Source organism: Bufo bufo, chromosome 1 (assembly GCF_905171765.1).
Source record: "Bufo bufo chromosome 1, aBufBuf1.1, whole genome shotgun sequence".
NCBI classification, from domain to species: domain Eukaryota; kingdom Metazoa; phylum Chordata; class Amphibia; order Anura; family Bufonidae; genus Bufo; species Bufo bufo.
The window spans coordinates 553,204,504-553,219,574 of record NC_053389.1 but is presented as its reverse complement, the minus strand read 5'-3'; the positions used below and the strand labels follow the sequence as shown (position 1 = coordinate 553,219,574).

The 15,071-nt window shown below is 44.0% G+C and overlaps 1 protein-coding gene across 1 annotated transcript in view; it reads right to left on the bottom strand.

Annotated features, from left to right (window-relative positions):
• The window catches only part of PRKAR2B (protein kinase cAMP-dependent type II regulatory subunit beta), a 219,360-nt gene extending 204,573 nt beyond the window's left edge, over positions 1–14,787 (bottom strand). Inside the window, exon 1 of the mRNA XM_040412807.1 lies at positions 14,049–14,787. Within this exon, the coding sequence (XP_040268741.1) occupies positions 14,049–14,304 (256 nt within the window). The 5' untranslated portion in view covers positions 14,305–14,787. The remainder of the gene's footprint in view (positions 1–14,048) is intronic.
• Positions 14,788–15,071: the final 284 nt, after the last annotated feature.

Sequence of the window (15,071 nt, the reverse complement as noted above, 5' to 3'; positions counted from 1 at the left end):
CACTTATATAATATACACATACAGTACAGACCAAAAGTTTGGACACACCTTCTCATTCAAAGAGTTTTCTTTATTTTCATGACTATGAAAATTGTAGATTCCCACTGAAGGCATCAAAACTATGAATTAAGGCCTCATGCACACGACCGTATTTTTTTGCGGGTTCCGTTTTTCCGTGATCCGTGACCGTTTTTTCGTCCGTGGGTCTTCCTTGATTTTTGGAGGATCCACGGACATGAAAAAAGTCGTTTTGGTGTCCGCCTGGCCGTGCAGAGCCAAACGGATCCGTCCTGAATTACAATGCAAGTCAATGGGGACGGATCCGTTTGACGTTGACACAATATGGTGAAATTTCAAACGGATCCGTCCCCCATTGACTTTCAATGTAAAGATAGGAGTTAATATACCATAGGATCGGAGTTTTCTCTAATCCGATGGTATATTTTAACTTGAAGCGTCCCCATCACCATGGGAACGCCTCTATGTTAGAATATACTGTCGGATATGAGTTAGATCGTGAAACTCAAATCCGACAGTATATTCTAACACAGAGGCGTTCCCATGGGGACACTTCAGGTTAGAATACACTAAAAGAACTGTGTACATGACTGCCCCCCCCTGTAGTTAACACATTGGTGGCCAGTGCGGCCCCCCCCCCTCCCTTCCCTGTAGTTAACTCATTGGTGGCCAGTGGGCCCCCATCCCTCCCCTGTAGTTAACTCGTTGGTGGCCAGTGCGGCCGGCCCCCCTCCCTCCCCTGTAGTTAACTCGTTGGTGGCAGCGGAGAGTACCGATCGGAGTCCCAGTTTAATCGCTGGGGCTCCGATCGGTAACCATGGCAACCAGGACGCTACTGCAGTCTCGGTTGCCATGGTTACTTAGCAATTTGTAGAAGCATTATACTTACCTGCGAGATGCGATGTCTGTGTCCGGCCGGGAGCTCCTCCTACTGGTAAGTGACAGGTCATTAAGCAATGCGCCGCACAGACCTGTCACTTACCAGTAGGAGGAGCTCCCGGCCGGACGCAGACATCGCAGCTCGCAGGTAAGTATAATGCTTCTACAAATTGCTAAGTAACCATGGCAACCGGGACTGCAGTAGCGTCCTGGTTGCCATGGTTACCGATCGGAGCCCCAGCGATTAAACTGGGACTCCGATCGGTACTCTCCGCTGCCACCAATGATAGGGGGGGGGGATTTTAATTAGGAGGGGGAAGGAGGGGAAAGGAGGGGAGAGGGCCCACTGGCCACCAATCAGTTAACTACAGGGGAGGGAGGGGGGCCCACTGGCCACCAACGAGTTAACTACAGGGGAGGGAGGGGGGCCGGCCGCACTGGCCACCAACGAGTTAACTACAGGGGAGGGAGGGGGGGCCCACTGGCCACCAACGAATTAACTACAGGGGAGGGAGGGGGGCCGGCCGCACTGGCCACCAACGAGTTAACTACAGGGTGGGGGGGCTGCCCCCCTGCCAGGCAGCAGGGGGCAGTCATGTACACAGTTCTTTTAGTATATTCTAACCTGAAGCGTCCCCATCACCATGGGAACGCCTCTGTGTTAGAATATACTGTCGGATCTGAGTTTTCACAAAGTGAAAACTCAGCTCTGAAAAAGCTTTTATGCAGACGGATCTTCGGATCTGTCTGTATTAAAGTAACCTACGGCCACTGATCACGGACACGGATGGCAATCTTGTGTGCATCCGTGTTCTTTCACGGACCCATTGACTTAAATGGGTCCGTGAACCGTTGTCCGTCAAAAAAATAGGACAGGTCATATTTTTTTGACGGACAGGATACACGGATCACTATCTCGGCTGCAATACGGTGCATTTTCCGATTTTTCCACGGACCCATTGAAAGTCAATGGGTCCGCGAAAAAAAACGGAAAACGGCACAATGGCCACGGATGCACACAACGGTCGTGTGCATGAGGCCTAACACATGTGGAATTATATACATAACAAACAAGTGTGAAACAACAGAAAATATGTCATATTCTAGGTTCTTCAAAGTAGCCACCTTTTGCTTTGATTACTGCTTTGCACACTCTTGGCATTCTCTTGATGAGCTTCAAGAGGTAGTCCCCTGAAATGGTTTTCACTTCACAGGTGTGCCCTGTCAGGTTTAATAAGTGGGATTTCTTGCCTTATAAATGGGGTTGGGACCATCAGTTGCGTTGAGGAGAAGCCAGTCAGTCAGCTGAAAAATTGGGAAAACTTTGAAAGTAAGGGCTATTTGACCATGAAGGAGAGGGATGGGGTGCTGCGCCAGATGACCTGGCCTCCACAGTCACCGGACCTGAACCCAATCGAGATGGTTTGGGGTGAGCTGGACCGCAGAGTGAAGGCAAAAGGGCCAACAAGTGCTAAGCATCTCTGGGAACTCCTTCAAGACTGTTGGAAGACCATTTCAGGGGACTACCTCTTGAAGCTCATCAAGAGAATGCCAAGAGTGTGCAAAGCAGTAATCAAAGCAAAAGGTGGCTACTTTTAAGAACCTAGAATATGACATATTTTCAGTTGTTTCACACTTGTTTGTTATGTATATAATTCCACATGTGTTAATTCATAGTTTTGATGCCTTCATAGTCATGAAAATAAAGAAAACTCTTTGAATGAGAAGTTGTGTCCAAACTTTTGGTCTGTACTGTATATACACATCTCATACACATCAGTATGTCCACAATACACATATAATATACATATCTCATACACATCAGTATGTCCACAGTACACATATATAAAATATACACATATATACATATCTCATACACATCAGTATGTCCACAGTACACATATATAAAATACACATATATACATATCTCATACACATCAGTATGTCCACAGTACACATATATAAAATATACACATATATACATAACTCATATACACATCAGTATGTCCACAGTACACATATAAAATATACACATACACATCAGTATGTCCACAATACACATATATAATATACACATATATACACATCAGTATGTCCACAATACACATAATATACATATCTCATACACATCAGTATGTTCACAGACAGTACACATATATAAAATATACACATCAGTATGTGCACAATACACATATATAATATACACATATATACACATACACATCTCATACACAACAGTATGTCCACAATACACGTACCGTATTTTTCGCACCATAAGACGCACAAAAGTGGGGGGGAAATGGCAGTGTGTCTTATGGGGCGAATGCTGCCATTTTTACTATGCTAAAAACACTGATACATCGCCGGCTGCGATGCTGCACAGAGCGGCGATGTATCAGCGGGGAGGGAGGAAGGGCTGGAGGCCGGCAACTGCTGTTGGAATCGAGGCGGGGCCCAGTGCAGTCACTGTACTCTTACACCGGGCCCCGCCGCTCACAGCAGTATAATATCTAAACTGTAATCATCCTTAACATCTTGGTAACGTTAGTTAAAGTAGCGCTATCCTGTGTACTAGTACTTACTATCAAACTCCCGTAGCATCCAGGGCGGGCAGCAGCATAACGTCACTCACTTACGTCATGCGCCTGCTCCTCCCACTTTATTAATGCAGCAGGCGCATGACGTGAGTGAGTGACATTACACTGCCGGCCGCCCTGCATGCTACGGGAGTTTGATAGTAAGTACTAGTACACGGGATAGCGCTACTTTAACGTTACCAAGATGTTAAAGGGAGTCTTTCACCTATACTGACCGTTATAGAACACTAACACCATTATCAGCATTATAGTCCCCATATTGGAATGCTACTTACTGTTTAGCTGTCCGTCGCTTATTTTCTTCAAAAAACACTTGTATTCGATATGCAAATTAGGTCTGAAGGTGCCCAGGGTCGGCGTTCAAGCAGCCGGTGCCCAGGCCTCTCGTCGCTATTCATATGAAACCCCTCCCCTTTCACCCCTCTGGCCCGCCCTAGGTTCTTCAGAAATCCAGCGCTGTTCACAAGATTTGCAGCTCCTGCGCACTTCATTCCCCATTCTGGGCAGAGGCACAAGAGCGTTTAATGCGCATGTGCCAGAATGGGAAATGAAGTGCGCAGGAGCTGCAAATCTTGTGAACAGCGCTGGATTTCTGAAGAACCTAGGGCGGGCCAGAGGGGTGAAAGGGGAGGGGTTTCATATGAATAGCGACGAGAGGCCTGGGCACCGGCTGCTTGAACGCCGACCCTGGGCACCTTCAGACCTAATTTGCATATTGAATAAAAGTGTTTTTTGAAGAAAATAAGTGACGGACAGCTAAACAGTAAGTAGCATTCACATCTGGGGACCATAATGCTGATAATGGTGTTAGTGTTCTATAATGGTCAGTATAGGTGAAAGACTCCCTTTAAGGATTATTACAGTTTAGATATGAAGACTGCTGTGAGTGGGCCCTGTGTATTGGGGGACACTGTTATAGGGGGGGGGGGGGGGTATCTGTGGATGACACATATATAGCAGTGTCATCTACAGATCTCCCCCCCCCATAACAGTGCCATCCACAGATCCCCTCCATAACAGTGCCATCCACAGATCCCCCATAATAGTGTCCATAGTTCAAAACCCACCAAAAGCACACCTTTTGTTTCAAAATATTTTTTTCTTCTTTTCCTCCTCAAAAACCTAGGTGCGTCTTATGGGCAGCTACGTCTTATGGGGCAAAAAAAAACACAATACATAACAGTATGTTTCTAACATTAGTCCCTGCAACCGTTTTTGTTAAAAAAGCACTTTTATTATATGCTAATGAGCCTCTAGGTGCTATGTGGATGTAAAATCAGCACCTAGAGCAGTGATGGCGAACCTATGGCACAGGTGCCAGAGGCGGCACTCAGAGCCCTCTATGTGGGCACCCACGCCCTGGCAAAAGTCTATGGCATAGCAATATGCTTTAGACTTTTCCTGCCATTCATCATCCCCAGGACGCACTATGAACATCACAGGCAGCGCATTAAATGTAGGCTATTAATCTATTATAGATAAATGATAAAGGACATGAAAGATATATTATATTGGTATTTAGGTTAAATTGCCGTGTCTGCACTTTGCGATAAATAAGTGGGTATTTGGTTGCAGTTTTGGGCACTCGGTCTCTAAAAGGGTCACCATCACTGACCTAGAGGCTCCGTCTACTCACGCTTTATCCCGCCCAGGTCCAGTGTTCTGCCCGCCCAGCTCCTCTTGATTGATGGCACGGTCCGCCGCATCGCTGCCGAAATCCCACGCCTGCGTCGTTCACTTCTGTCTTCGGCGCAGTGAGTGAAGGGCGCTCTCCTGATGCCGGCTTGCTCACTGTGACGTAGTCGGCGCAGGCGCAGTGAGGAATCCAGCACCAGGATCGCATCATTCACTCACTGCGCCTGCGCCGAAGACAGAAGTGAACGGCGCAGGCGCGGGATTTCGGCAGCGATGCGGCGGACCGTGCCATCAATCAAGAGGAGCTGGGCGGGCACAACACTGGACCTGGGCGGGATAATGGGTAAGTGGACGGAGCCTCTAGGTGCTGATATTATGCCCACATAGCACCTAGAGGCTCATTAGCATATAATAAAAGTGCTTTTTTAACAAAAAACGGCTGCAGGGACTAATGTTAGAAACATACTGTTATGTAGTGCTGACATTAGCGCATCGCTAATGTCAGTCAGCTACATAACAGTATTTCTGGTGGTAGAAACCCTTTAACTGCAGACTGTCCGCTTTAATTTGAGGGTATTTACATCCAAATCAGGTGAGCGGTGTAGGAATTACAACAGTTTGCATATGTGCCTCCCACTTGGTAAGGGACCAAAAGTAATGGGACAATTGGCTTCTCAGCTGTTCCATGGCCAGATGTGTGTTATTCCCTCATTATCCCAATTACAATGAGCAGATAAAAGGTCCAGAGTTCATTTCAAGTGTGCTATTTGTATTTGGAATCTGTTGCTGTCAACTCTCAAGATGAGATCCAAAGAGCTGTCACTATCAGTGAAGCAAGCCATCATTAGGCTAAAAAAACAAAACAAACCCATCAGAGAGATAGCAAAAACATTAGGCGTGGGCAAAATAACTGTTTGGAACATTCTTAAAAAGAAGGAACGCACCGGTGAGCTCAGCAACACCAAAAGACCCGGAAGACCACGGAAAACAACTGTGGTGGATGACCGAAGAATTCTTTCTCTGGTGAAGAAAACACCCTTCACAACAGTTGGCCAGATCAAGAACACTCGCCAGGAGGTAGGTGTATGTGTGTCAAAGTCAACAATCAAGAGAAGACTTCACCAGAGAGAATACAGAGGGTTCACCACAAGATGTAAACCATTGGTGAGCCTCAAAAACAGGAAGGCCAGATTAGAGTTTGCCAAACGACATCTAAAAAAGCCTTCACAGTTCTGGAACAACATCCTATGTACAGATGGGACCAAGATTAACTTGTACCAGAGTGATGAGGAGAGTATGGAGAAGGAAAGGAACTGCTCATGATCCTAAGCATACCACCTCATCAGTGAAGCATGGTGGTGTTAGTGTCATGGCGTGGGCATGTATGGCTGCCAATGGAACTGGTTCTCTTGTATTTATCGATGATGTGACTGCTGACAAAAGCAGCAGGATGAATTCTGAAGTGTTTCGGGCAATATTATCTGCTCATATTCAGCCAAATGAATCAGAACTCATTGGACGGCGCTACACAGTGCAGATAGACAATGACCCAAAGCATACGGCAAAAGCAACCAAAGAGTTTTTTTAAGGTAAAGCAGTGGAATGTTATGCAATGGCCAAGTCAATCACCTGACCTGAATCCGATTGAGCATGCATTTCACTTGCTGAAGACAAAACTGAAGGTAAAATGCCCCAAGAACAAGCAGGAACTGAAGACAGTTGCAGTAGAGGCCTGGCAGAGCATCACCATGGATGAAACCCAGCATCTGGTGATGTCCAGACTTCAGGCTGTAATTGACTGCAAAGGATTTGCAACCAAGTATTAACCACCTCAGCCCCCAGTGCTTAAACACCCTGAAAGACCAGGCCACTTTTTACACTTCTGACCTACACTACTTTCACCGTTTATTGCTCGGTCATGCAACTTACCACCCAAATGAATTTTACCTCCTTTTCTTCTCACTAATAGAGCTTTCATTTGGTGGTATTTCATTGCTGCTGACATTTTTACTTTTTTTGTTATTAATCGAAATTTAACGATTTTTTTGCAAAAAAAATGACATTTTTCACTTTCAGTTGTAAAATTTTCCAAAAAAAAACGACATCCATATATAAATTTTGCTCTAAATTTATTGTTCTACATGTCTTTGATAAAAAAAAAATGTTTGGGTAAAAAAAAAAATGGTTTGGGTAAAAGTTATAGCGTTTACAAACTATGGTACAAAAATGTGAATTTCCGCTTTTTGAAGCAGCTCTGACTTTCTGAGCACCTGTCATGTTTCCTGAGGTTCTACAATGCCCAGACAGTACAAACACCCCACAAATGACCCCATTTCAGAAAGTAGACACCCTAAGGTATTAGCTGATGGGCATAGTGAGTTCATAGAACTTTTTATTTTTTGTCACAAGTTAGCGGAAAATGATGTTTTTTTTTTTTGTGTTTTTTTTCTTACAAAGTCTCATATTCCACTAACTTGTGACAAAAAATAAAAACTTCCATGAACTCACTATGCCCATCAGCGAATACCTTGGGGTGTCTTCTTTCCAAAATGGGGTCACTTGTGGGGTAGTTATACTGCCCTGGGATTCTAGGGGCCCAAATGTGTGGTAAGGAGTTTGAAATCAAATTCTGTAAAAAATGCCCTGTGAAATCCGAAAGGTGCTCTTTGGAATGTGGGCCCCTTTGCCCACCTAGGCTGCAAAAAAGTGTCACACATGTGGTATCTCCGTACTCAGGAGAAGTTGGGGAATGTGTTTTCGGGTGTCATTTTACATATACCCATGCTGGGTGAGAGAAATATCTTGGCAAAAGACAACTTTGTATAAAAAAATGGGAAAAGTTGTCTTTTGCCAAGATATTTCTCTCACCCAGCATGGGTATATGTAAAATGACACCCCAAAACACATTCCCCAACTTCTCCTGAATACGGTGATACCAGATGTGTGACACTTTTTTGCAGCTTAGGTGGGCAAAGGGGCCCACATTCCAAAGAGCACCTTTCGGATTTCACAGGTCATTTTTTACAGAATTTGATTTCAAACTCCTTACCACACATTTGGGCCCCTAGAATGCCAGGGCAGTATAACTACCCCACAAGTGACCCCATTTTAGAAAGAAGACACCCCAAGGTGTTCCGTGAGGGGCATGGCGAGTTCCTAGAATTTTTTTTTTTTGTCACAAGTTAGTGGAAAATTATGATTTTTTTTTTTTTTTTTTCTTACAAAGTCTCATATTCCACTAACTTGTGACAAAAAATAAAAACTTCCATGAACTCACTATGCCCATCAGCGAATACCTTGGGGTGTCTTCTTTCCAAAATGGGGTCACTTGTGGGTTAGTTATACTGCCCTGGCATTCTAGGGGCCCAAATGTGTGGTAAGGAGTTTGAAATCATATTCTGTAAAAAATGACCAGTGAAATCCGAAAGGTGCTCTTTGGAATATGGGCCCCTTTGCCCACCTAGGCTGCAAAAAAGTGCCACACATGTGGTATCGCAGTACACAGGAGAAGTTGGTGAATGTGTTTTGGGGTGTCATTTTACATATACCCATGCTGGGTGAGATAAATATCTTGGTCACATGCCAACTTTGTATAAAAAAATTGGAAAAGTTGTCTTTTGCCAAGATATTTCTCTCACCCAGCATGGGTATATGTAAAATGACACCCCAAAACACATTCCCCAACTTCTCCTGAGTACGGAGATACCACATGTGTGACACTTTTTTGCAGCCTAGGTGGGCAAAGGGGCCCATATTCCAAAGAGCACCTTTCGGATTTCACTGGTCATTTTTTACACATTTTGATTTCAAACTTCTTACCACACATTTGGGCCCCTAGAATGCCAGGGCAGTATAACTACCCCACAAGTGACCCCATTTTGGAAAGAAGACACCCCCAGGTATTTCGTGATGGGCATAGTGAGTTCATGGAAGTTTTTATTTTTTGTCACAAGTTAGTGGAATATGAGACTTTGTAAGGAAAAAAAATAAATAAAAAAAATCATCATTTTCCGCTAACTTGTGACAAAAAATATAAAATTCTAGGAACTCGCCATGCCCCTCACGGAATACCTTGGGGTGTCTTCTTTCCAAAATGGGGTCACTTGTGGGGTAGTTATACTGCCCTGGCATTTTCCAGGGGCCCTAATGTGTGGTAAGTAGGTAAATGACCTGTGAAATCCGAAAGGTGCTCTTTGGAATGTGGGCCCCTTTGCCCACCTAGGCTGCAAAAAAGTGTCACACATGTGGTATCGCCGTATTCAGGAGAAGTTGGGAAATGTGTTTTGGGGTGTCTTTTTACATATACTCATGCTGGGTGAGAGAAATATCTCGGCAAAAGACAACTTTTCCCATTTTTTTATACAAAGTTGGCATTTGACCAAGATATTTATCTCACCCAGCATGGGTATATGTAAAATGACACCCCAAAACACATTGCCCAACTTCTCCTGAGTACGGCGATACCAGATGTGTGACACTTTTTTGCAGCCTAGATGCGCAAAGGGGCCCACATTCCTTTTATGAGGGCATTTTTAGACATTTGGATCCCAGACTTCTTCTCACGCTTTAGGGCCCCTAGAATGCCAGGGCAGTATAAATACCCCACATGTGACCCCATTTTGGAAAGAAGACACCCCAAGGTATTCAATGAGGGGCATGGCGAGTTCATAGAAATATTTTTCTTTTGGCACAAGTTAGCGGAAATTGATTTTATTTATTTTTTTCTCACAAAGTCTCCCTTTCCGCTAACTTGGGACAAAAATTTCAATCTTTCATGGACTCAATATGCCCCTCACGGAATACCTTGGGGTGTCTTCTTTCCGAAATGGGGTCACATGTGGGGAATTTATACTGCCCTGGCATTCTAGGGGCCCTAAAGCGTGAGAAGAAGTCTGGAATATAAATCTCTAAAAAATTTTACGCATTTGGATTCCGTGAGGGGTATGGTGAGTTCATGTGAGATTTTATTTTTTTACACAAGTTAGTGGAATATGAGACTTTGTAAGAAAAAAAAAAAAATTTCCGCTAACTTGGGCCAAAAAAATGTCTGAATGGAGCCTTACAGGGGGGTGATCAATGACAGGGGGGTGATCAATGACAGGGGGGGATCAGGGAGTCTATATGGGGTGATCACCCCCCCTGGAAGGCTCCAGGGAGACACCTGTATGTGTTTTGCGGATCCGATACATCTATCAGTGGATCCGTAAAAATCATGCGGACGTCTGAATGGAGCTTTACAGGGGGGTAATCAATGACAGGGGGGTGATCAGGGAGTCTATATGGGGTGATCACCACAGTCATTGATCACGCCCCTGTAAGGCTCCATTCAGACGTCCGTATGCGTTTTGCGGATCCGATCCATCTATCAGTGGATCCGTAAAAATCATGCGGACATCTGAATGGAGCTTTACAGGGGGGTAATCAATGACAGGGGGGTAATCAATGACAGGGGGGTGATCAGGGAGTCTATATGGGGTGATCAGGGGTGATCAAGGGTGAATAAGGGGTTAATAAGTGACGGGGGGGGGGGGTATAGTGTAGTGGTGCTTGGTGCAACATATTACTGAGCTACCTGTGTCCTCTGGTGGTCGATCCAAACAAAGGGGACCACCAGAGGACCAGGTAGCAGGTATATTAGACGCTGTTATCAAAACAGCGTCTAATATACCTGTTAGGGGTTAAAAAAATCAAATCTCCAGCCTGCCAGCGAACGATCGCCGCTGGCAGGCTGGAGATCCACTCGCTTACCTTCTGATCCTGTGAACGCGCGCGCCTGTGTGCGCACGTTCACAGGAAATCTCGCGTCTCGCGAGAGGACGCGCCGGCGCGTCCAGGAGGAATGAATCAACCACCTCCAGGACGCGTCTGTGCGTACAGCGGTCCGGAGGTGGTTAATAAGTGAAAGTTTGATTTATGATTATTATTCTGTCCCATTACTTTTGGTCCCTTAACAAGTGGGAGGCACATATGCAAACTGTTGTAATTTCTACACCGTTCACCTGATTTGGATGTAAATAACCTCAAATTAAAGCTGACAGTCTGCAGGTAAAGCACATCTTGTTCGTTTCATTTCAAATCCATTGTGGTGGTGTATAGAGCCAAAAATGTGAGAATTGTGTCCATGTCCCAATATTTATGGACCTGACTGTTAGGGATCGACCGATTATCGGTTTTACCGATATTATCGGCCGATATTCAGGATTTTGAACGTTATCTGCATCTATTTTGCCGATATACCGATAACGTATTGGGAACACAGAACGCGCTGCTCTCAGCGCTCTCTGTGTTCCCTCAGCAGCACAGGGGAGAAGGAAGCAGTGTCTCCCTCCCCCTGTGATGCCGCTGCCGCCAATTAGAGGAGAGAGGACAAAAGAAGGGGAGGGGCTGTGGCCGCTGCGCCACAAATGAAGATAAGTCTTTCATTAATTCACATACAGGAGGCGGGAGCTAGCTGCAGAATCACATAGCCAGCTCCCGACCTCTATGAGCGGTAGCTGCGATCTGCGGTAGTTAACCCCTCAGGTGCCGCGGATCGCAGCTACCACTCAAGAGGTCGGGAGCCGGCTATATGATTCTGCAGCCAGCTCCCGCCTCCTGTATATGAATTAATGAGAGATTTCTCTTCATTGGTGGCGCAGTGCGCCCCCCAGTATTAATCATTGGTGGAGCAGTGCGCCCCCCACCCCCATCCCAGTATTAAAAACATTGGTCGCAGTGTGCCCCCCAGTATTAATCATTGGTGGCAGTGACCACAGGCTCCCCTCTCCCCTGCTCCTCCAATCGGAGCCCCAGCTGTGTAATCCTGGGGCTCCGATCGGTTACCATGGCAGCCAGGACGCTACTGAAGCCCTGGCTGCCATGGTAAGCTCCATGCTGCTGTGTGCACAGAACAGCAGGGACAGTGTGAGATCCTATTCACCCTGATAGAGATCTATCAGGGTGAATAGGACAAGGGTTCTAGTCCCTAAGGGGGCTAAAAGTTTGTAAAAAAAATAAAAATATTAAGTGTAAATGAAAAAGAAAGATTTACAAAAAATAAAAAATAAAAACCCACACACTAACAATAAACATATTAATTTTCAGCAGATTTGTGTAGGAAATTTTTTTTTTTCAAAGATGAAAATTCCCAGAATATCGGTATAAATTATCGGCTATTGGCCTGAAAGTTCACAAATTATCGGTATCGGCCCTAAAAAAATCAATATCGGTCGATCCCTACTGACTGTATATGTCATACACATCAGTATGTCCACAATACACATATATATAATATACATATATCGCTCATACACAGTACACATATATAATATACACATCTCATACACAGTACACATATATAATAATATACACATATCTCATACACAGTACACATATATAATAATATACACATATCTCATACACAGTACACATATATAATAATATACACATATCTCATACACAGTACACATATATAATATACACATATCTCATACACAGTACACATATATAATATACACATATCTCATACACAGTACACATATATAATATACACATAGCTCATACACAGTACACATATATAATATACACATAGCTCATACACAGTACACATATATAATATACATATATCGCTCATACACAGTACACATATATAATATACACATGGCTCATACACAGTACACATATATAATATACACATATATAATATACACATAGCTCATACACAGTACACATATATAATATACACATATATAATATACACATAGCTCATACACAGTACACATATATAATATACACATAGCACATATATAATATACATATATCGCTCATACACAGTACACATATATAATATACACATGGCTCATACACAGTACACATATATAATATACACATATATAATATACACATAGCTCATACACAGTACACATATATAATATACACATATATAATATACACATAGCTCATACACAGTACACATATATAATATACACATAGCTCATACACAGTACACATATATAATATACACATAGCTCATACACAGTACACATATATAATATACACATAGCTCATACACAGTACACATATATAATATACATATATCGCTCATACACAGTACACATATATAATATACACATGGCTCATACACAGTACACATATATAATATACACATAGCTCATACACAGTACACATATATAATATACACATATATAATATACACATAGCTCATACACAGTACACATATATAATATACACATAGCACATATATAATATACATATATCGCTCATACACAGTACACATATATAATATACACATGGCTCATACACAGTACACATATATAATATACACATATATAATATACACATAGCTCATACACAGTACACATATATAATATACACATATATAATATACACATAGCTCATACACAGTACACATATATAATATACACATAGCACATATATAATATACATATATCGCTCATACACAGTACACATATATAATATACACATGGCTCATACACAGTACACATATATAATATACACATATATAATATACACATAGCTCATACACAGTACACATATATAATATACACATATATAATATACACATAGCTCATACACAGTACACATATATAATATACACATAGCACATATATAATATACATATATCGCTCATACACAGTACACATATATAATATACACATGGCTCATACACAGTACACATATATAATATACACATATATAATATACACATAGCTCATACACAGTACACATATATAATATACACATATATAATATACACATAGCTCATACACAGTACACATATATAATATACACATAGCTCATACACAGTACACATATATAATATACACCTATATAATATACACAGGCTCTCTCTGAATTGCTAAGCTAGCCGACAACCCCTCCATCAGCAGTGAGACTCACCGACAAATTCCTCCTCGTCATCCTCCTCGTCCCCGTTCTCAGAGTCGGTCTGCATGGGCTCCTCAGCAAAGTTGACCCCTTTGGCATGCCTGAAGGGTAGGTGGGTGCCATGGCTGAGGGCAGCCCCCTGGCTCTCCTTTAGCTGGGTGAAGTACTGCAGGGCGAATTCCAGCAGGTCCTCCGGCTGCTTCCTCAGCACCTCCACGGTAAAGCTCTGCAGCAGCTCCGTCAGCCCCTCTGGGATTTCTATACTCATCCCTGGGGCGACGGTCAGTGGGGGTGATGGGGTGTAGGGGTGTAGGGGCGGGAGGCGGCTGCACAATGGCAGCTGGTGCAGGTAATGCGTGTGAGCAGACGGGGGTGACCACTGCAATGGTACAGACGCAGGCACCGTCACCTGCTCGCCATACACCTAGGCACGATGCTCTCTAATCAGTGCGGGACTTCCATGGGCTCTAGAAGAAGACACAAAGCAGGCCGCGCTGCCATCCACACTGGCACAATCCAATAGAGCGGTCCCCCTTCCCACGCCGCGGCTCACATACTTCCCGGGGAGACAGTGGCAAAAGATAAGCCGCGGGAGGCGACGACAACCCGTAATCAGCAGCAGCCGCCTGCACACTGCGCCCTCACCATTGTACTCCTAATCCCGGCCCAGTGACTAGAGAGTCGGGGTTCAGGGCAGAGCGTCCTCCGCCTACCGCAGTCACCGCCGTATTGTATCAGCCAAAGAGGAGCCCGCAGCTACATGTGACCCCAGAAACCATGACAACCACTTATCTCTAAGTGGTCGCGTCTACTCCTCAGCAGCCGAGCGCGGGAGCCTGTGCTAGAGAAGGATGTGCTACAGTCTGTGACTGACAGGGTCCTGGGGGTCATTACTTGTGGCTGTGGGCACATCTTCATGAAGATGGCCACCAAACGTTCATGTAGACGCCACATGGTATTAAGCATGGAGTGATGGAGGCAAATTTACTAATTTTGTCTAAAGGTGGCTATATACAGTCAACAGCCGTCTACCAA